Raw genomic sequence first — 22,358 nt, forward strand, 5'->3', positions numbered from 1 at the left:
TATATATTTTGCCATTTAAAGGTTTTTTTCCTTCAAGTTTTCTGAACTTTGATTCAACTTTTAGCCAAAACCGAAGGATTGCACAACGTCCTGCAATCAGCCATGTGATAAAGTCTTTTAACATGAACACAAGAACAAACAGCTCAGAGGATCCCGGCTGCCTCCGGGCCTCACAGCTCCCCGGATCAGCAGTGTTTCTCTCAGAAACCACGTCTGTAAACATCTGTGTGTAAAAGAATGAACTGTGACACAAGTGAACATAACTGATAATAAAATTGTGTTTTTGTCTTGGTGTGGTCAGATCTGTGTTTGTGTGTATGCAGAGGGAACAGATGAACGAAGAGGAGGAAAATCTGTATTCAGCCTCCTTAGTATGGAGGACTGAGAGTGCCAAAATCCTAAATAAAAAAACCACCTCACTAATAGTCAAAGGAGCTTGCAAAGAGAAGCGTCTGGACTTCTTTAAGTTGCTTGAACTACTTTGACTTCAAGCAACTTAAAGAAGTCCAGACGCTTCTCTTTGCAAGCTCCTTTGACTACGATGACCTGGATGACTGAGAACCTTCACAGACACACCTCACTAATAAATCAATAGGACAAAAAATATCCATCTAGCTACTGAAACGTTTATAAATAAATATGAAAACATTTAAAAGTAAAAAAATTTAATAAATAAAAGAAATACTTTTTTTTTTTAACAAAACCAGTTTCAGAAAAAATATTTATTAATAAATATCTGTATAATGTCCTTTTTAGATACAGTACTGTTATACACAGCTTTGGGAAATCACAATGACAATGACATCAGCTTGGGATCTTCATCTTTAAGGGTGGCAGCCTGATCGCGGCGGCCTTCACCTCCGCTGTGATGTCAACGCCCAGCGGGGCCCTGCAACAACATCATCGATGAGCCAGTGTCGATTTAACCGGGGGGGGGGGGGAGACGACACACACTTTAGAAAGAAAACTTAAAAGAACAATAAAATAAACCTTGTGAATAAATAAACTGACCTTGGCTCGTAGCAAACGTCAACATCTGGAGCCAGGATCCCTTTTCCTTCTCTCAGCCGCTCCACGCCGTTCCTAGTTTTAAAAATGAAAAATTAAGGAAAATGTTTTTCTCATCCTAATCTAAGAAAATTAAATCCGATTGGCTGACAGGACAGTAAATGCACCATGCAATCATCACTCCGTTGTCAGTGCAGAACTTTGCAGGAGGGCAGATCAGATGCAGACCGGTCATCTCCGTGACAATCGTCAGAGCTTTTCGGATGTACTGGTTGCTCGCAACTCCCCCGGAAAGCACCTAAACGTAAATCAATGTAAAGTAAAGGACTAGTTTTACTTTATATTCTTTTCACTGTGAACACATTATAAGAAAGCAGCACAAACAGAGACATGTTTATTAAATCTATGGAAGAAATCTTTGGCTCCCGAGGATCGTTTGTACAGAAACCGACCTCATTACCAGAAATTTAGATCTTGTTTAATATGAACATCCACCAGTGAACATGAGACAAAATAAGGTAAGGTATAATAAGTAATGATCCTGAGACTGAATGGTGAATGTGACTATAGAAAGAAAAGTTAAGGTTAAAGCACTTTAAGCTCAGGAAGCTTTAAAACCATTCTAAAGATTTCAGCTTTGCATGATTCACAGTTCAAAATAATCCTTCTTTGAGACAATTTTCTTCTGACTGGCTGCAGGTGGGTGGGGATATCCCAGCAAACTCACCAAGGTGGGGCTGCTGGGCGGCAGCAGGCCGTTTGCCTTGCAGAACAGGATGGCGCGGTGTGTGCGCTTCGCCAGGTGGGCGGCGACGGTGTGCTGAGCGGCAGCTGCAATATCATTCACACATTTCAGCAGTGTCCCCTCTTCCACACCTACAGAGGGAGGGGAGGAGAGCCTAAAAGTCAGAGGTGAATTGCTGCTGCAGGCGTTATGGGGGAAACGGGGCTCGTACCTTCCTCTGCTTCTTTTTTCATTATCGTCATCGTAATCTGATTTCTGAGTCCAGCAAAGGAAAAGCAGCAGTCGTGCGTTTGTCCCATTGGTGTCCTGAAAGAGAACTTCGTCCTATCGCCGTCCCGAGCGAGCAGCTCTATGGCCTGGCCTCCGCTCAGCGAGGAGCACTGCGGGTGTTTGACGAGGGACAAACGTCTCGCCACCTGTAGGTCACAAAAAGTTTCATCTGCATAAAGAACTGAGGCTGTTGATGTTTCTCAAACTTCCAGCAACTCTCTTGCTTTGATCTCATGTGGGCTAGACCAGTGAAACACCTCTTGCTGAAGTATACAGAAATGTAACTACACATTTAATCAATGAAATATCTTGAGAAATCTGTCAGCACGTCTCTTTGTAAGAAGTAAATGTGTAAAATTACAAAAAGCTATCATTTAATGGAATATGAATAACCATTGGGGAGATAAAGATAACCCCAATGGTTATATATGAAGACTGAAAAAAAATTTTTCGTCTGATTTTCAGTATTGCTCTTATTGTGAAAGGACTCAAGGTTCTCTCATTGATCCTTCCTGAGCCCAGCCTCCCCAGTGGTCCCTATCCTGGATCACTTTTATGTAAAACACACTACGGACATGAAAAATCAGGATTTTGTTTTTTGGAAGTGAAAGATTTTCTCAACTTCTTGTGCTTTTGATTTTGTGGACTTCCTTCTCCAGGATCCCAAATCCTAATCTGTCTCCCTGTATCTGAGTCTGTCAGACAGCAGGGTCTCTAACACTTCTCAGTCTGCAGTCGCCATGCCAACTGGTCCCCACAGGTGTGTGTGGCAATGTCACAAAACTAATTCATCATGTGGACGACACCTTGATAACTTTACAAAGGCTGGGTTAATGACCTCAGACCTGTAGCTCTCAGCCCCGCTTTGATGAAATGCTTGTAAAGGTCATGACACACACCTTCACTTCCTGCCACCCTGGACTAACAGGTCAATACCACCCTCTGCGCTGCACTGACACACCTGGAACATCAGGGGTCGTGTATGAACGCTGTTTTTAGTCTCAAATTTTGGACTTCTTAACAAAGTGACCACAGGCCCTTACAGAGGGGACTTACAAATAACGGGATTCTAGTCTATCCTAAACATGTAAATTAGTTTTGTATGTCATTACGGTCTCACTTTATCTAGAGTATCTCCGGGAGCTTCATCCAGAGCGTGACCCAAAAGCAGGAAGTCATCGACTCCCTGGGCCACAGCGAGGAGTGAGTGGCCTCCGGACACGAGCAGCACCAGGAAGGGGAAGCTGACGGGCTGGAGCATCCTCACAGTCAGGGCGTGGGCCTCCATGTGGTGGATGGGGATGAATGGCTTGTCATGCCGCCTCACCAACTGCCGAGTGAACTCAAGCCCGACACCCAAGCTCAGGGCCAGCCCGGGCTTCACTGTGGTGGCGACGGCGGCCAACTGGCTTGGGGCCACGCCACTCCTCTCCAAAGCCTCCTGGACCACACGCTCAATGTTCTCCCTGTGGAGCTGCTGGGCCACGGTAGGGATGATGCCTCCAGTCCTGCAGGTTTGAGAGCATGTCAGGTTACTCTGTTTATCTATGACGATCGCTGCCAGTTTTTTACAGCCCCTAACAAGCAGTGACCTTAACCTCTGACACCTACCTGAGATGCACCTCCTTCTGTGAATGCAGAGACTCTCCCAGTATGGCGCCAGTCTCATCCAGCACAGCCGCTCCCGTGTCATCACAGCTGGTCTCGATGCCCAGAACCAGCCTAGAGCAGAAGGCAGTGTGACGGAGTGTGTATCCGAGCTGCAGCAGCCTCAGAGCCTTCACTTTACTGCGGAACATCTTCCCGAACTAGTCACACCTGTGAGGACAGGCAGGTAATACCTCAGGGTGACTTCACAGCAGTTCCTCAAGACTTTAAACTAACATAATGGTAAGCCATGAATAAGTTCTTAGAGTTCAGGAAGCATGATAAACAACTGTATCTGTCCAGAAAACGTGGGTTAACCCAAGTTTCTGTCCTGCTTCGCCTCGCTGTGCTACATGTAAATAATTCCGACTACCCCCAAACTCTGTGATTAAAAACACAAAACTGACAACAAAAAGGTGAATCAACAAATTTGGCATTAATACTACTTAAAACGTTTCTAGAAACTCAATAATAGAAAACGTATTTCGAAAAAATAAGGCACAGGTCCAAAAAGTCGACGCTTCTTTCTCTTCCGGACATTTTATTTCGGTGCACAAACACGTTATTGCGGATGGCGTCGGGCTGTTGGGATTTTACCTGAAGAAACGGAATTTTCATCAGATTATTTATGTCTAACCAGGTAAATCAGGTTCTTCTGCATGCTCTCCGTCGCAGTGTGCCGTTTTTAGAGTTCCTGCAGGTATCGAGTAGCCTCTAAACCCGGAATTCTTTTCAAAATCGCCCGTTTCCGTACAGTAAACTTGCCTTTGCGTTGCCTTTGGGGCCACACAGAATGTCGGATTTCTGTCTTGCGGTAAATAATTCAAGAAATAAAAATGTAATCGATATTAATGTGAAAGGTATGAATTCTTTTACAAAGGCACAATATTCATAAGAATTTATTTGACTTAAATAAAACTATTATTTATCTATCTTTCTTTCACGGAGTCATAAACTCACACAGCGCCGTTTTAGCACTTAATTTAACGAGCAATTACACACACACGCACACTAACTTTAAAGCTTGGTGTTGTTGGTTTTTGCTGACCAAAAATCATCGGATTTGGATGTCGAGAAAAAAGTTTTTACGACACTGGAGCTCGCGTGACCCGCGACTTTAAAGGCAGCGTCGTGTTTCTTTTTCTTGTTTTTCTCGAATTTTTCTGTTTTTAACTGCAGAACAAACAAAAGCCTGCTGTTGAGTGAGTGAGAGGTTTTAATGATCATTCAGTCTGAATGAAGCTCCGTGTATGATGGGCTGTGGACACAGAGAGGAAATTCATCGGATTAAAAAAAAAAAAAAGGCTTTTCTAACTCTATAGACAGAAATTCAGAGATTAAAATTCACAAGTTTACAACTTTAATTTCATTCATTTTATGAATAAAAATCTGAATTTTAAAGTAAGTTTAAGTCTAAGGGGAAAATAAATCTCAATTGTAATTTTAGAGAAAAAACATGGGAATGCAGCAGAGTATTCATTACTTCTCATTAATTTAGTATAAAAATAACTGAAAATGTACCTTTTTAAAATAAAATAAATGTATTTAATTCATTTTAATAAACTTAGGGTTTTTTTTTAAAAAAAAGTTTAATTTAATATAAATATTAGTGAACCACAGAAAGACTGCTTTATTATTTTTATTTATTTTTTTCTGGGTTTTAATGAGTTTCATGTTAACTTTCTTAAGGAGGCATGGAGCGCCCAGCATGTATTTTGGAAGAGTTGAAGCAGTTTGTCGTAAGCGAAGCGCCGCCCACAGCGTATTGTGTTCCAGATTTCATATCTGAGGACGAGGAGTCGTACCTCCTCCAGCAGGTCTACAGGTCTCCAAAGACTAAGTGGACTCAGTTGTCGGGCCGGAGGCTCCAGAACTGGGGAGGGTTACCACACCCCAAAGGCATGCTGGGAGAGCGGCTTCCCGATTGGCTCCAGACGTACTGTGAGAAGATTTCGTCTCTGGGCACGTTCAGTGGGAAAACGGCCAATCACGTGCTGGTGAATGAGTATAAACCAGGAGAGGGGATCATGCCCCACGAGGATGGTCCGCTGTACCACCCCACCGTCACCACCATCAGCCTGGGCTCTCACACCCTGCTGGACTTCTATACGCCGCTCAGCAGCACTGAGGGCGCCGCACCGCAGACAGCGGAGAGCCGCTTCCTGTTCTCGCTTCTGGTAAGGCCACGAAGCCTTCTCATCCTGCAGGATGAAATGTACCAGCGCCTCCTTCACGGTATCCAGGGGCGCGAGCAGGACACGCTGACCGAGAAGGTGGTGAACCTGTCTGCCGCCGGGGCGCAACTGGGTGAGGAGCTGAACCGAGGCATCAGGGTGTCTCTGACCATACGGCACGTGCCCAAGGTCATCAAGACGAAGCTGGTGCTGGGAAAGCGATGAAGAGCGATAGAGCTGACACTACAGCACAGTGATGGAGTTTTAGTTCAGATGGATTCACCAAGTGAATATTAAAAGGATTTAAGCATCTGTGTGTAAAACGACCAGAACTGATCACCACTGAGTCTTTAAGTTTTATGTTTTAATCAAGTAATCTGATACACTTTCACACCTGGAATGATTTATTTGGAGTTCATCAGATGTTTGTTTATGTGACAGATGAAAATAAATACGACCATAAGCGGTGTGTGTGCTGTGGGTTTGCTTACAAACACCTCCACCAGTCTGTTAGTCTGTCTTAGTAAAGTGATGCACTGCCATGTGCTGCCAGCATGGGCGTGAGACACAGTTTACAAGTCCAGCAGAGGCCGGATACTCAAAGAGCTGAACTTTAAAGTCACACAGGTCATGCAAAACTTCCATTAGAAGTAGTGGACAGAGCGATTAAACATGCACGGCCATTCCTGTGGTTTTACGTATCAGCAGGTCTTAAAATGATTTAAATAGATGAGCAGCAAAACATGACACATTACACCGTCTCATTATTTAACATAAACTGAACAAAAGTGAAGAAACAGTGCTGTGAAAACTCAGTATGTCTTCATCGCTTCCACACGAATTCGGAATAACTATCATCTGGAGCATTCAGGTGTGTTAACACAATCCAACAATCTTCCCAGGAGTAGATACCCCAACACATTCACTCCAAGGTCAGACTGAGAAATACTTAGAGAAAAAAAAATCCAAGAGCTCCATGTCGGACCCAACCGGCTTCAGGCAGCTAAAGGTTAAAGTTCAAGGCTGAAGAAATATGCTTTGTTTGGAAGGGTTACCTGGAGAAAGCCTTTTCTCTCTAAAAAGAACATGGCAGCACTGCTTAGGTTAGCAAAGCTGCATCTGAGCAGTGTCAGAGGTCTGTGCATAAATGAATGTCTGCAAACACCAGAGAACTGGAGCCAACGCTGTAAAGAAAGGGTGGGTCAAAGTTCCTCCACAACAGTGTGAAACACTTGATCATAAAAGCATGACTTCAAGTTTACGCCACCACGTAAAGGGAGTTAAACAGAATGAGTGAAACATTTTGGAGATCAGAGTAACGTGGACCCAGAGATACTCGAGGTGGTTTGAATCCATAAAAACACAGTTTTGATTAAATGAAGAAACGTGAATGAACGTCAGTTTGAGTTTTTATGTTTTATTGTTGATCAACGAGAGATAAGAGAAATACAAAACCCCTCACGGTACCTTTAATTTGTCACGTGCATACAGGTGTATTTCCTAGTTAGAAACTACATAATGGAGATGATGTCATATGTAGGTTGTCCACCAGGGGGCAGTGTTTACATATTTACTTTAAAGTGCAACTTCCCTGTTATTTATATTTGTCATAAGCTCAACTTGGGAGGATGGTTTTGAATCAATAATAATAACCTTCATTTTAATTATTTATCAAATAAAGATTTGCAGTTTTTTTTTAATAAACATGGCTTGATTTATGGGGAAAAAAAATGTCAATATCTCTATCTTCACTCCCACCACACTGAGAAGGTTAAAACATTGAAGGTTGGAGGGAAACCCTGCAAACATGATTTCTGGGAGAGCCGTCCCTGCTGGAAGCCAGGTTTGATGAGTAACTGAAGGTTTTGTCATGTGCTGACAGGACGATACCGGGAGATCAGAGCCGCCGATGAAGCGCTGGAAAGGCTCGCCGTGTGATGTCGACTCCTGGGTCGCCCTTCCAGTCCTGTCAGATGAGCAGTCGCAGGATGTCGAGCTGGTGGAGGTGTACGCTGCGCCCATCCTCGACAAGAAGGAGACGTCTCGGCTCGTCAGGGAATTGAACAGCCTCTGTCCGCTGAGCGGCCTTCAGCACGTCAAGAGGGTGCGGCCGTGCAGGGAGAGACCCCACCCCCTGGAAGTCCTCGTGTGCCTCGTCAGTGATGTGCCAAAAATGCAGGTGGTTAGCATTGACTCTCTGCTGCCCTCAGGTGGAATAAATTGCAACGGGTTGGGCGAGCCTTTTGTGGTTAAGGTTCCCGCTCGTGCCCCTTTGACCCGACCCCAGTTTGAGTTAGCGAGCCAACACTGGCCCACGTCCTTTCACGAGGACAAGCAGGTGACAGTCGCCCTGAGAGGAGAGCTCTTCAGCCACCATCAGAAGGAAAGGATACACGCCTACATGGCGTCCGCTGTGACTGCAGCCAGAGAAGGAGGCGTGGCGGGGATGGAGGCCATCGGGGCTGTGGTGGTCGACCCAAAGACGGAGAGCATCATTGCAGTCAGCCACGACTGCAGACGCAAGCACCCTCTTCATCACGCTGTCATGGTCGTCATCGACCTTGTAGCTCGGAGTCAGGGCGGTGGGTTTTATGGTTTTGACAGTTACCCCGCCTGCAGGTTTACTTCAGCGAGCTCAGTTCAAACGGAGGCCCAGATAGAGAACGGCACTCAGCCGTACATTTGCACCGGGTACGACCTTTACGTGACGAGGGAACCTTGTGTGATGTGTGCCATGGCCCTCGTTCACTCTCGGATCGGTAGGGTTTTCTACGGAGTCACTTCAGCTGACGGGGCGTTAGGGTCAAAGTTCAAAATCCACACTCAGAAAGATCTCAACCATCGATTCGAGGTGTACAGAGGAGTTCTGAGCAGGGAGTGTGAGGATCTTCACAGCATGGATGACCACATCAAAAAGGACAGAGGAGAATGAAGCCAACTTTTTATTACACCTTGGAAATGAATTTAAAACTCAGACATGAAAGAGAAGCTAGCTACATTTTCTCTAATGGCCTGCAGGGGGCAGCGACTCATCAGACACTGTAAGACTTCTGATCCTGTAGAAGTCTATGAGAAGACAGCCACGTCTCCCTTTGGTTTTTGGCTTCCGAAAACATGTTCCTGATGAGTTAAATCAAACATTCAGTCCAGTTAAATTATGATCACGACTGGAGTCAGAAATGAGGATTAATTAGGACATGCTCATTATATAAATACCTGTTAATCACAAGTCTGTAAAATGTTGATGTTTTAAGCTGAGATAAACTTCAACATCTACTGAGTTCATTATGCTTTTGTATCAGAGATCCAGTGAGAAATTTTTTATTACATTTTTTATCCAAACCCAGATAAGCAACTTGTATTTGTCTCCATCTAGTGGTCAATTAGATTTACTGCAGTGGTTCAATCCTTTACCTTCAAAGCATATCGGAACATCAGCTCTGCTTTCGCCTGGAAGCTTCTTCGCACAGCTGCCCACACTGAGAGATCTCTAGAGATTTTATTATGCCACAAAACTACTACCTATAGCAGTTATTTAAATCGAAACACCCAATGCAGCTCTTTAGAGATCAAGATGTGGATGTTAGATTTTCCTCAATTCTCCCTCAAAGGTTCCACAATATTTAATCACACATGTATTTAAAAGACCTCATAAGGAAACATAATAAAGGCTAAAAGAGAAAATTCAACAACTAAATGTATTTTTTTTAAAAGCAAACAAACTGGTAAACAATGCCCCCTGGTGGTTGAAGTTTTAGCTACATTTTGCAGAAAGTGGTTACTGAAAGTACCTTTAATGTGTCTGAGGCTGGAGTGGAAACGTATAGAGAGAGGATGTACATACACCTACAGCCAATTAACCCTCAAATGGATGTCTTTGGACTGTGGGAGGTGCACTACAGATTTATGACATTGATCAGTAATTGAACGGAATTAAAACTTACGTTAAACCAGTGTGCTGATTTATTTACCAACTTATTATGACGTGGAATGCTTTCATACACAAAATGAGCTGATATTCTTCCTACAAATACAAAATACAAAACAGAAATCCTGAAAACTGAGTGCATCCTTATTCTACATCCTCGCTGGTGTTTCCGGCCTCCTTTGTGACGTCATCAGCTTCAGTGTCTTTTTCGGGCTCTGGCTCCTCTGAAGGTTCGGGCTGAGATTCCTCCATTGGCTCCTCTACTGGTTCTGGTTCAGGTACCGGGGTCTCAGCCTCCGACTCCACCTGGAGAAAATCAAAAGCATTAAACAACTACCTACGAATGGCATGCAGGGCCCTAAGAATCCAGCCAGAGCAAAGAAACGTCGCTGTCACAGTTATTAAAGACATGAGAATAAATTGTGACAGTGCCAGAGTGTCTTTTTCTGGATTAGCACTGGATTGGTTTTTATTTTAGCTAATGCTGTGATTTTAGCTTTTCCTTTGCAAATTTTAGCTCATGGAAATGTGGTATTCCACAGGGTTCAACTGTAGGACCACTACAGTTTAACTTAAAAGAAGTGTGTTACTGAAACTATCCCGATGATATTCAACTGTATACTTCACTGTAACTTGATTATTTAAGCCCTGCTGACACACTTTCAGAATATATACAGGATGATATTAACTTTCTACGTTCAAACTTTTAGAACTCCTGGTTATTTGACTTTCCAGAGCTGGAGTTGTAAGTAAGTTACAGCTGGTATTCCTGTTTAGCCTTTTCAGTGGTCTACTTCCTGTTCTAGTTATTATTTTACCAGATTTTTGCTTTTTTAATGAATTTTATGTTTTATATGCATGTTTTATTTTATTTTTCAGGACTTTTGTTGATCTTTATTTTTTTATTAGCACTCCTTTTATTTTAGATGTTTTTCATTGTTGCTTGTTTTTTGGAAGCAAGCAACAAGGTTTCCTTTGTGCTCTTAAATAAAATTTTGCTTTCTTACATTCAGTTTTAACCAAACTTGAATTCAGTTATGCACTACAATAAAAATAAATCCTCAATTCACAGCAGTTTATATTTACTTTAAAACCTCAAACATCCGACCTTTTGTATTATCTGCAATCTAAATTAACTCTGGTGCTGAAGCCGCTTTTAAAGCCTTTAACTTGTCGTAGTTTCCTTTTTACCTGTGAGATATTAAGCGTCTCTTCCTGTATTGCTGGTTCAGACTCTTCTTGCTCCATCGGCTCTTCTTCATCTTTCTGAGTGACGGGCTCCAGCTGGACTGTTGTTTCTGGCTCTTTTGGTGCCTCTTCTACAACTGAAGGAGCTGGAGCTGCTTCCATCTGTAGGAAGATGTCACGTTAATTGCATTATTGAGATAATGGAGCCAAGAGATAAAAGCTAGCTGACCAGAAATAAAGAAGCAGTGCTGGACGGAAATGTAATTTTTACAGATTGGAGATGGCCAATATGTTTATAAACTGCCCTAATTCAAGACATTCAAAAATCACCTGTAGCTCTTGATCTGTTACATCTGTCTCTACGACCGGCTCTGCAGGCTTCGGCTCTGGTTTTTTATTTGCTTCCAGGACCGCCATGATGGACCCGGGGATGTGCGCTTGCTATGTACACAGAGAGAGAAAAAGAAAGTGGGTTGAAAAGGAAGTTCAGGGTGAATTAAAATGTTCAGAGGTGTGTAAATGTGGAAGCAGCTGTCACCTGGTGAGGCGTGAAGGAGTGGACGTGCTGCAGAAGAGGCGCCCTGATCTCCGGGCAGCGCTCGAACACGCTCGTGAGCTGAGCGGGCGGCAGCTGTAAGAGCACGCTGAACGACTGCGGCTTTGTCCTCTGGCAGCACTTCACGAATCCCTCCCACACCTTTGGATACTTCCACACCTGCAGGGCGAAATAATAGGAAGAAGATTAGCTTCAGCAGATGATCTTCTCTGGTTTCCTGCAAGATCAAAGTGTTGCTGACCTGCTTGACGATGAGGCGGGAGAGGATGTTCATCACAAAGCCGCCCAGTCGGGGGTACATGGTGAGAGACTGGATGACAGTGCGCATGAGCAGCATGGGGAGGGGGTTCTGCTCCATCAGCTGCTGCATCACCACCGCCAAAACTTCAGATGTGTACACATTCTTCTCGCCGAAGCAGAGGTTGGTAGCTGTCGGGCAGATGCTGAAGATTAAACGCTGACAATGGTTTGTTTGTCCACGACCGACACGTCATGTTTGAGGACTCACTGACCTTTTATGATGGACTTCATGTCACATTTGATTGAGTCTATGTTGTGCAAGGCGATGAGGAGGTCGCCTGGAGTGAGCGGGGACACGGAGGAACTCCCTTCACCTGCAAAACACAAAAAAGTCAAATCTCAGTCCACCACAGGAGTTAGACGAGACAGAAAAGTGATGAAGGGCTCTTACTGTGCTGAGTCCCCAGCAGCCTGTTAAAGACCTCCTTCACTACAATCGGGTTCAGTTTGATAAGTTTGGGAAGAGCCTGGATGACTTCGTTCTGCACGAGAAAAACAAGAAAAACCAGATTGAAAAACCCCCAAACTTCACAGGAAATGGTTCACTGAAGGTGTTCTCATAGTACACGTTCCACAGTCCGATTATGGAGGCCAAAAGAACTCAAAATAACAATATTAGCTATAAATTAATCTTTTACTCATTTCTTTTTTTTTTGGTAATTAAGTAAATAGAAATAGAAATGTAACAAGGTGGAAGGAGGCTCTATAACCAGAAAAATTATGAGCTCTGATGATGATGATATCCTTCACTTTGCTGTTGCTCAAAGTTAGAGGGAATTCCTCCATGACGTCATCTCACAGGTGAGCTCTGATATTTATCCGTGGTGTATCTTCAGCAACAATAACTATTGTGGTCATCTCATTGGCTTTACTTACTGACAGTGTGTACGCACAAATCAGTGATTTTTCAATGTTTTTGTACCTGAATATGTTCAAATTCAGAAGTTTTTCTGACCGTGTGTACAAACAGACAAAATCCTGGCTGTCTTAAAAAGCTTAAATAAAACCTTAAATAAAACCTTTTAAAATGAACACTACAACAACTAATATAATATAATATATATATAATATATATATATATATATTATATATATATATATATAATATAATATATATATATATATTATATATATAAATATATATATATAATATATATATATATATATGTATATGTATATATATATATATCCAAATTTGCCAAATTAGCACCTGTCGTCATTCACCTGATGATGAAGAACAATCATTACCTTTTCCAGCCCGTTGATAACGGGGATCAGGAATCGAACATCTGGCACCCGCTTGTGGTAAAGGTCTCGCACCCTCTCCACCAGCTCTGGAGATGGAGGCACTGAGTGGAGGGAGAAAAATTATGTTACCCATCAGCAGAAGAACGGGGGCATATTCAACTGGATTCTGCGGTTCCTGTTTTTACCTTTATCTGTGAGAATGTGCAGGCATCGAGTGACCAGAGTCTCCGCTCCTTTAGGACAGTTTTCCACCAAAAGCAGCAGCTCAGGAGAGTTCATGCCCATCCCACGGATCTACAGAAACAAAGAACAGAAGAGGACTTGATAATAACATTCAGAAAGATGAGCATTACTTCTTACTTACAGCAGCCACGCCGCTAATTATACAAACTTTGAGTCTTGATATAAATTAATGGCGGATCAAAAATCCGAAAAGGGCTTGAAATGAAAGTGAGGAGTGACTTACAGGCTGCTCGATGGCTCGAAGCACGCTGCGTTTGATGTCAGCGATGGCCTCGGTGTAGACGCTGGCGAGTTCGTGGACCAGCCGGTGGTTCAGAGGAAGCAGGGAAAGGTAGAGGAACAGACACTGCCTCACAGTCTCTTCAGTCCAGGGAGCAGCCACCTCTGCCTCAGCAAAAAACACAGAGTGGAGGTCAGAAAAGTCTGAACGACTCACTTAGTAAGCACCTAAAATGCTACTCTTACACACTCTGTATATAAAAAATGGACTTAGCCACTGTGACATCTCCTGATGGTTTTGTACTCCACACTTGGACAGCTTAATGTCAGCATTTAGGCTGCTATAATGTTGTTTTTTTGTAGCCAGACGTGGCCATATTTGTACAAAATTGTAAAGTGCTAACGGGCTATTTGCTAATTAGCCAATGCTAGCAAGCTTGTTTTTTTCCCACTTAAACTGAAGCAGAAACAGCAAACAGCTAAAAATGCTCCAAAAAGCATCAACAGCACAAAAAAGTTCTAGTTCAGATTTAATGTGTGGTCACTAGCTGGAATGGCAAATGTTAAAGCGGCCACACCCCTAACTTTAAGCTGGGCTGCTGAGTGCATGCTGAAGGCAAACCTGTGTCTTTGTCGGCCCCGAAGAGCAGAGACGGAGGGTTGGGGTGAACCAGGAGCTGCAGGTAGTTCAGGGCAAACTTTTCGATGTAGTCCCTGAGATGGTCCTTCTCGTACATGCGCTTCAGAAAAGCCAAGGCAGTGGTTCGCACCTGAGAGGAAAAAAAAAAAAAACCCAAAAAAGGAAAAATAAATGACATTTTCTTTTAAAAACACTACCCGAGGGAATTTCAGGGTGAAGACGCGTACACCACCTTCTCCTTTTCATGGGAGCTGAGATCCAGGAGCACGTGCAGATACTGAAACTGCCTCGAAGGACGTTTGACGATGAGCTCTTTCAGCGTCGTCATGCCCAAATACACCCGAGACTGAAACACAGGTCACAGTTAACAGGACGTTAACTACAATCCAACAAACCCAACAATCCATAGATGTATATAACATGGTCCACCACCTTGCTTGGTGCTGCTTTCTGAGGTTTTAATGGAAGAAGCGGCGCATCAGCGCTTCATCACAATGCGTGTTTTGTTTTTTTAACATTTCAAAAAGATAAAACTGATGAAACCAAGCTGATAAATATCATCCAATCACATCACTATATGCCATCATATCCACCCATGTCAGTCAAGAGGAGCATTATACTGGTGCCGCCATTTACCTCGTCCTCACAGTAACGCCGTATGACTTCCAGTGCCGACTCTGTGATGATCGGCGCCTCCAGCACCAGTTTGGTGAAAAGTCTGAAACGGTCAAAAATCAGCTGGTAACTCAACTGAAAGCAGGTTTAGCAACAGAAGATCAATTCAGCTAAATTTTATTTCTATATGTGTGCCAGAAACCAGATTTGTTCTGTGCAAATATTAAAAGCGCTTCTTCCTGTCCCTGCCTTTCACAATAAAAACCCTTGACATATTCCCTGTGTGACAGTGAACAAAATAGGAGGAGATTTAAGGTTAAAATACGCTTTTATATTTTACTTTTTTACTTATGAAATTCGAACATCACCAAAACAACTTCTGCTCTAATTGTTAAACATGTTCGGGGTTCAGCAGTTCTCTATTATGACCTTCGCAGGCCAAATCAAAAAGTGGGATATTATCATGAATGAAGGACGGGGACGAGGGATATGAATGCCACTTTATTGGCAAGCAGATGTAATATATTATTGGCCAGTAGTAGCGCTGTGGAGTGTTGGTGCAGGACTCCTGTGAATCATAAACATTAATATAAAACATTTAATATGTCACAACTATCTATTCAACAGGATAAACCTGGATGAACGTGATAACCTGTGAAAGAGAATATTTTCAACACGACTGACTGCACATTCATAAAACTACACTACTGAATGGCATGCTGGGTAATGCTAGCCAACAGTGGGAGGAGCTCTGTGCTGCATTGAGGAGCAGTAAAGAGTGTTGTGCTCTCACCCGTCTCTCTGCTCAGGCTTCTCCTGCAGGCCGGACAGCAGCGTGTACAGACAGTGGTCGTAGCTGTCCAGCAGCCCCGACGGCAGCTGGCTGAGGTAGGTGTTGTACTCCTGATAGAGCAGCGAGAAGGCCAGGTCGCTCCTCGTCCTGATGTCGTCCAGGATGAAGTCCAGCACGTCAGCTTTCATCATCCCGTCGAACTGTGTCACAAGCCGGGAGAGGAGCTTCACCCGGACCTGTCGCACATATTTCAAACCAGGTCATATCATTGCTTCGTTTTTGTTGTTTGCTTCTTAGTGATTATATGACTGGCTGGGGTTACTCACATGAGACATTCCACTTTGAGCAATCGCCTTCTCAGAATGCAGGATGCGCTTCACCGCCTTCGAGGTCAAGTTCTCGATCTGGCTGTCCGATAGCTGCTGGACGATGTCGGAAAGTCGAAATACTTTTTTCCTGCCGCTTGCTCCGGTCATCCTGAAACAACGTAAAACTCGCTGATCAACAATGATTCAGAAGCTTTGGAGAAAAAAATTATTCCACTTCATTTCATAAAAAAATGAAGTGAATATGTTTAGACGTGAACCTGCCGGGACAGGTCCAGATGTGATGTAAAGAAACATCTTTAAACTGTAGACGGTGACCTTGCATCATTTCCTGAACTCACTTGGTCTGTGCAGATGGAAGGATGGGCTCCGGAAGCCTCTTTACCACCGCGGCTGGAACTTCCGGTGAAGCCTTTTCTGCGTAACCTCCGACCACAGAAATGGCCTGCCCAACCATCACGGCAGGAACTTTGCGTTTGATGAGGAGGTCTTTAGAGGCAGCATCGTCATCATTTTCCTCTTTAACAGCGCCCTCCCCTCTGGCTTTGCACTGCTCAAGTCCTGCGAGACAGACACAGATAACAGTGGCATCTCAGTTCATCCGTCAAGGGTTTCAAGTTTAAGAGATAGAGATGGGTCACATAAGCTTCTTCTTCTGACCTGGACCGATTCCTGCGGCGGTCATCTGTGTGGCCATCAGCCTGGCCAGATGTTTAATTTGAGCGTCAGTGCCTGCTGACTCCACGGGTGTGTATGTGGCTTGGAAGGAGGCTGGCATGATATCAGGCAGGTAGACCATGCTGATGAGCACCTGAAGAGTGACACAGGGGGTGTGAGGTGAGCTGTGAGGCAGTTTGGGTTAAAAGGAAAGGGAGCAGAATAAAAATGTTCCTCACAAGGTTGGCCACGTTCTCAGGGGTGAGCAGCGGGTGCAGGAACTCGGCCGTGAGGTCGATGGCGGACTGAGCGACGGGAACAGCGGCCGGCTTCGGAACCGAGAGGGGGGCGGGCTCCTCTTTGTCCTCGTCATCTTCAATAAGTGCCGGCTCTGAATGCAGGCAGACAAAGGTCAGAGGTCAGAAGAATCCAAATTATTTTTTGCACAATTACCAGCTTTTCCTTTAGACTGGAGTCTGAAAATGTTAATGTTAAATGACATTTCTCTCATTAAACATGCTCTACAGTTTACAGCAGATCTGAAAAAGGTACAAAAATTCTAAAACTAAATAAAAGTGCTTTAATAAAGCTATAAAAAACTTTGTGCTTTTCACACATTTCTGCTCATGTGTAGCCATGCTGACACCACCACAACAGGAATAGTGAATTCTAGTGAAAATATGAAGGTTTTTGTGATTTCACTGCATTTTCATTACCCCAGGCTGCATGGTTAACACCTCTGCTACAGACACAGGCTGGTCATCATTAATCTGCAGCTATTTTTGAGATTACAAACACTTTTAATTTACACATTATTTCACCTGGTTCAGATTTTTGATTTAAGAGATTAGACAATGGGTTTCTAATTTAGAAAGCGATAGTGATAAATTTCTATTTCCTAAATGCAGTCACACTCAATCAGCCTCTTAAGGTGCTAATGGGTTGTTATAACATGCTGTTAAATGATCAGAGCGCACTCAGTTTTTTCTTCATTGCCGGGTTGTTGGCAGTTCGTCTTGTAATCTGAAGGTTGCCGGTTCGAGCCCCGGCTCCGACAGTCTCGGTCGTTGTGTCCTTGGGCAAGACACTTCACCCGGTGGCGCAAGTGTCCGGCAGCCTCGCCTCTGTCAGTGCGCCCCAGGGCAGTTGTGGCTACATTGTAGCTTGCCATCACCAGTGTGTGAATGTGTGTGTGTGAATGTGTGGATGACTGAATGTGTAAAGCGCTTTGGGGTCCTTAGGGACTAGTAAAGCGCTATACAAATATACCATTTCATGTCTCAAACATGATTCATGAACAGAGCGCACTCAGTTTTTTCTTTAGCACCAAACGATTAGACTTCGACCACAACAACTGACAACTTAAACTGAAGTGCACTTTGTCGATTAACTATCCGACCAAGTTTAATCACAATCCGTGGATCCAGGTTAGCCTGAAACCACTCACCCATCTTGACCTTCTTTCCCTCGGTGTATTGCTCTTGGCGAGGCCTCTTTCGCTGCTCTCGTGGCACAGGCGTGGAGCGGGTGATTTCGCTTTGGGGCATTCCCAGGTCCAACAGCAGGGTGCTGATCTGACCGTGAAACTCCAGGCTGCAGGGATGCTTGAGAACCGCCACCAGGTGGAGCTTCAGGTTCTTTCGCACGCTGCTTACCTGAGACTTTGCCAGAGTGGGGGGCAAGTTTGCTGAAAAATGAAAGTGTAGAGGAAACATCTTGTAATTGAGTTATTTAGCAGCTGCAGCCAGACTGTGAGAGGTCATAGTAAAGCAATATATCCTCTGATGTTATCAAACCTGGGAAAAACATGCTTTGAACTGATATCAGGCCGATATAACACTCTAAAGAGTGAGTGTGAAGTCTGAGAAGAGCTCACCGTGTAATGTCTCATACGCCTGCACCACTTCTGACATGAACATTGGTCTCTGGCGAGCGATGGTGGCCAGTGAGCCCAGCGCTGTGGTGAGGTTAATGCTGGATATGGCCGGGTGGACCATGAACTTAAGCAGCTTCTCCAGCGCTGTCTTTCCCTCCTCACACAGCTCATCTGTTTGGGAAAAAGCGAAGACATCAGCCTTAAAAGGTGAACGTCACCACCTCAACACATGACATTAGTCCAGTATCTGTACCGTAGTGAATGTACGAGTGATCTGTGGGAACTTTGTCCAGGCTGATGTCGCCTTCCTGTCGCTTGGGGACGTCAGAGTCAGCTGTCCGCGGTGAAAGAGTGATGATTAAAGATTCGGTAAACTTGATGGCGTGAGTACGAACGCCGTCGTTCTCAGAGTCCAGCAAGGCCAGAACATCCCCTTTCATCTGTGTGACAAGATCCCAGCACGCCTCCTGCATTTCTGACACGGCTTTGGAGCGCACCAACCACTGAGACAAGAAAAGATAAAGGAAGTGAAGACGAAGTGAAGAACAGAAACTGATCGCATAAAGAGAGAAATGGTAGAAATGAAGCGGGTAAATCTGACTCTTTGTACCTGAAGTGTGACTTTATACAGCTGGGTGAGGGTGAGGATGGCTTTCTTCACCACATTCACACTTTCATCCTTCAGCAACATGTTCAGGTTGGCAATGAGTCTGAGGAGGAGCTCGTTGTCTCTTTTACTGAAAGCAGGATAATAAAACAGTAAAAAAATCTCAAATGCTGACCCTGACTTTAAAAACAAACAAACAAAACAACAGCAGGTCTGAAAACTCACCATGCCTCCTCGATGAAGCCGATCACAAACTTTTTCACTTCGATGGACTTGTCTGTCTGGAAAGCGATCATCTCCTACAGGAAAAAAACAAAACAAAAATGAGGCAAATTTAAATGAAACTACAGCTGGTTATGAGAGACAAATACTTGCTTACTTACATCCAAAAAATTGTCGAGAAGAGATGGATCCTTGTTGATGATGAGTTCCTGGACCTGAAGGTTAAATACATGTACTGAATCAATGTTCTTGTGCATTCCTGTGTAAGTGGATTAGATACCAGTCTACACGGTTGCACTGAGATCTTCTGATCATTTCCAACTCCATATTGGACTCGGCTAGACTAGCTTTGCACAATTCACAGTTAAAAATAATCAATTTTTGTCTTATACTCAATCCATTGTGCAGCCCCTAAGTTCGTCCTCTCTGTTGTTGTTTTAGCCCCTCCCCCTTTAAGTCAGTTTTCTTCTGATTGGCTGCCCCTCATAAATAGAATATCTCAGCTGCAGATATGGGTGAGACTTCAACACCATGCTCTGGCACCATAGTAGTGTATAGTTAAACTTGTTTACAGTGAAATAAACAGGAACATTTTTTTCATGTAGGTTACAGGACAATAGTTTTACTGGTCTGGCACTCTTAAAAACAAACTGGGCTCTAAAACAAGTTTGACACTCCTGGTTTAGAGCCGTCTGAAGCCTTCTGGCTCACAGGGATTACCTGCACATACAAAACCTCATTAGTGGAAATTTTGTACATGTTTAATATAAACATCCATTGCTGGAAAACATGTATGGGACAGAAAATCAGGAAAACCAAAATGGCTCCACTATAGAGTTTATATGTTTAGCAAAAATATCACACATGTGACTTTCTGCCAGCAGCCTGGTGTAGGTTAAAAAAAAAAGAAGCTTTTTGATGCTAGATCCAAAAAGATATGCTGACAGTAAAAAGTTTGTTTAAGCCTGCAAGTCCAAGTCATCATCTACAATAACTCAAACTGCTTTCAGCTGCACCTTTTAGGGATCATCCAGCTCATCCTATCCCTGCATCCTACTCTGTCACATCTCTTTACAACATCCTACCTGTACATTTACCTGTACATTTTAGGATCGTTTTTAAAGTTATTTCTTTGTTTTTAAATCGGAGCTACTGCAACCATATACCCCTGCCCGTTCCCCTAGGTCCACCAATCAGCAGCTCCTTAAGGTGCCAAAAACTAAGTATAAATTTAGAGGTGATCGTGCTTTTGCTGTAGCTGCTCCAAAGTTGTAGAATGATCTGCCCTTGCATGTTAGGCAGGCCTCTTTTCTTTCTGCGTTTAAAACTCTTCTAAAAACACATTTATTTGCTGAAGCCTTTGGCACTCTCTAAGGGGTTGACTCAATTTGTTTTAATGTTTTATTTTATTTATTTATTTATTTTATCTTATTTTGCTTATGCTATTTGTATATGTACAGCACTTTGTGAACCCTGGTTTTATGTTAAAGTGCTTTATAAATAAAGCTGGTATGGTATGGTGTAGTATCCATAAATCTCCTCTGAGGTCCTCCTCTTTATCTCCTGCCTGGCAGCTCCATCTTCAATATCTTTTGTCCTATATATCCACTATTGTTCCTCTGCAAATGTCCAAACCATCTCAGCCTTGCTTCTCTAAATTTGTCTCCAAAGTGATTAACCTGAGCTGTCCCTCTCTCTGACAAACTCATTTCTAACCCTGTCCTTTCTGGTCACTCCCAGTGAAAATCTGAACATCTTTAGATTCTCTACCTTTCTCCACAGCCTGTGGTAAGGGCCGTGCTCGGTCTTTTGTATCACAGAGTTAAAAAGTCCAAGCTACAAACCTGTTTGAGCACATTCAGCTTCTCATCTGTGGGTATCAGAGCAGCCTGATTCAGGAGCTCCACAACCTGGAAGGAGAAAGCAGACCCCCATTACATTACAGTTGATTTAATAAAGGCACAGTTGAGAGATTTTCTAATTTAGGACAAACCTACTGTATGTGTACTTGTTGCTGCACCTTTCAGCAAGGTAAATGTAAGACTTTTAAAGCCCTTTTTGTAAAAGCTTTTCATTCTGGCAAAAAAGTGGTCTATTGCCGTTGAAAATGGTCGTCATTATTATAATCACAACTGTTGTGATTTCATCCAGTTTTTAAACCATAAAATCCATAAATCTTCCCCTAAAATGTTTATCAGCGATCACAAAAACGTACCTTCTCGCTGGTGGTCATATCGATGACAGCGGGGGCCTCAGAGTCCCCCTCCTGTGAAGAGAAGTCCATGTTGTGACCCTCACGCTGGTGATAACATGCTCCAAAGATCCTGTAAACACACGAATAATAAGGATGCTATCTGTGTTATTATACCAGAGTGCTAAACGCTGTTTATTAGCCTTTAATAAGACGCTCCTGTTAGCCTTGTGCTAACGGCGGGAGCTGCTTTAACTCCCTTTATGCAAACACATGTGCAAAAGCTACTTACCGTTTAACCCTGTCTTTAATTTGTTCTTCCAACAACAACTGAATATCCCGGGTGTCAAGAACTTATAAACGCAGGAGGCGTCTTAAGCTAAAGCACTAAAACTCTTCTAGCTCATAATGGACGCAGCCATGTTTCACCGAAAAAAGCGGTGTCAAGCTTCTTCCTCGACGGTTGGGAATAACCACGCGCAAAAAAAACAAAACAACGGCCACTAGAGGAGATACCTGCGCCACTACAACAACAGAAACCTGCTGTTCAGATAAAATTAGCATTCAAGGACTCATATTCAAGGATTCAAGGATTTTCATTTTCGTCACATTTACGACAAATTTACACAGATGAGGTGAAACGGAATTAAAAGCCAACAAGAATGAGAACACATCAGAGCAATTTATACAGAAACAATGAACAAAAAATATTTACAGTGTAATTCAATATAAATAACAAAATATTAAGTATAATATAGTTGTATGTATAAATTAGTAAGAAGTATGCATAATGATTGTATTTGTATAGTGCAATGACACAAATGGTTTCTCGCCTGTGGCTGAGCAGTAGAGACTACAGAGCACCACCTCTTTGAAGCTCCTATTTTTATTTGTGTTTGTAAATGA

The 22,358-nt window shown here is 43.3% G+C and overlaps 4 protein-coding genes across 5 annotated transcripts; 2 read left to right on the top strand and 2 right to left on the bottom strand.

The window, feature by feature from the left end:
• Nucleotides 1-685: 685 nt before the first annotated feature.
• osgepl1 (O-sialoglycoprotein endopeptidase-like 1) lies at nt 686-4,858 on the bottom strand. Of its 2 annotated transcripts, none has more exons than XM_042218557.1 (8): nt 4,687-4,858; nt 3,635-3,841; nt 3,144-3,531; nt 1,965-2,169; nt 1,736-1,884; nt 1,176-1,306; nt 1,012-1,083; nt 686-889 (listed from the first exon to the last, which is right to left on the bottom strand). In XM_042218557.1, exons 2-8 carry the CDS (start codon nt 3,820-3,822, stop codon nt 805-807), a joined length of 1,218 nt encoding a protein of 405 aa, XP_042074491.1. In that variant the 5' UTR covers nt 3,823-3,841; nt 4,687-4,858; the 3' UTR covers nt 686-804. The 2 variants fall into 2 exon arrangements, with proteins under 2 accessions (XP_042074491.1, XP_005939886.1); XM_005939824.3 differs by having other exon boundaries at nt 4,268-4,858.
• On the top strand, nt 4,210-6,919 carry alkbh6 (alkB homolog 6). The gene is made up of 2 exons (XM_005939826.3): nt 4,210-4,310; nt 5,360-6,919. The coding sequence occupies exon 2, from the start codon at nt 5,365-5,367 to the stop codon at nt 6,067-6,069; it is 705 nt and encodes a 234-aa protein (XP_005939888.1). The 5' UTR covers nt 4,210-4,310; nt 5,360-5,364; the 3' UTR covers nt 6,070-6,919.
• adat3 (adenosine deaminase tRNA specific 3) lies at nt 4,225-9,794 on the top strand. The gene is made up of 2 exons (XM_005939825.3): nt 4,225-4,310; nt 7,727-9,794. The coding sequence occupies exons 1-2, from the start codon at nt 4,299-4,301 to the stop codon at nt 8,774-8,776; spliced, it is 1,062 nt and encodes a 353-aa protein (XP_005939887.1). The 5' UTR covers nt 4,225-4,298; the 3' UTR covers nt 8,777-9,794.
• sympk (symplekin) lies at nt 9,785-21,918 on the bottom strand. The gene is made up of 27 exons (XM_005939819.2): nt 21,745-21,918; nt 21,477-21,585; nt 21,106-21,171; nt 19,423-19,476; nt 19,265-19,338; nt 19,043-19,169; nt 18,686-18,935; nt 18,433-18,603; nt 18,004-18,243; nt 16,796-16,947; nt 16,560-16,710; nt 16,241-16,460; nt 15,900-16,050; nt 15,574-15,809; nt 14,802-14,883; nt 14,398-14,511; nt 14,148-14,295; nt 13,530-13,690; nt 13,249-13,357; nt 13,064-13,164; nt 12,208-12,298; nt 12,029-12,130; nt 11,758-11,945; nt 11,499-11,675; nt 11,291-11,401; nt 10,964-11,122; nt 9,785-10,078 (listed from the first exon to the last, which is right to left on the bottom strand). Exons 2-27 carry the CDS (start codon nt 21,543-21,545, stop codon nt 9,917-9,919), a joined length of 3,666 nt encoding a protein of 1,221 aa, XP_005939881.1. The 5' UTR covers nt 21,546-21,585; nt 21,745-21,918; the 3' UTR covers nt 9,785-9,916.
• Nucleotides 21,919-22,358: the final 440 nt, after the last annotated feature.

Source organism: Haplochromis burtoni, unplaced genomic scaffold (genome assembly GCF_018398535.1).
Source record: "Haplochromis burtoni strain Fernald_Lab_line unplaced genomic scaffold, NCSU_Asbu1 Contig_20, whole genome shotgun sequence".
NCBI classification, from domain to species: domain Eukaryota; kingdom Metazoa; phylum Chordata; class Actinopteri; order Cichliformes; family Cichlidae; genus Haplochromis; species Haplochromis burtoni.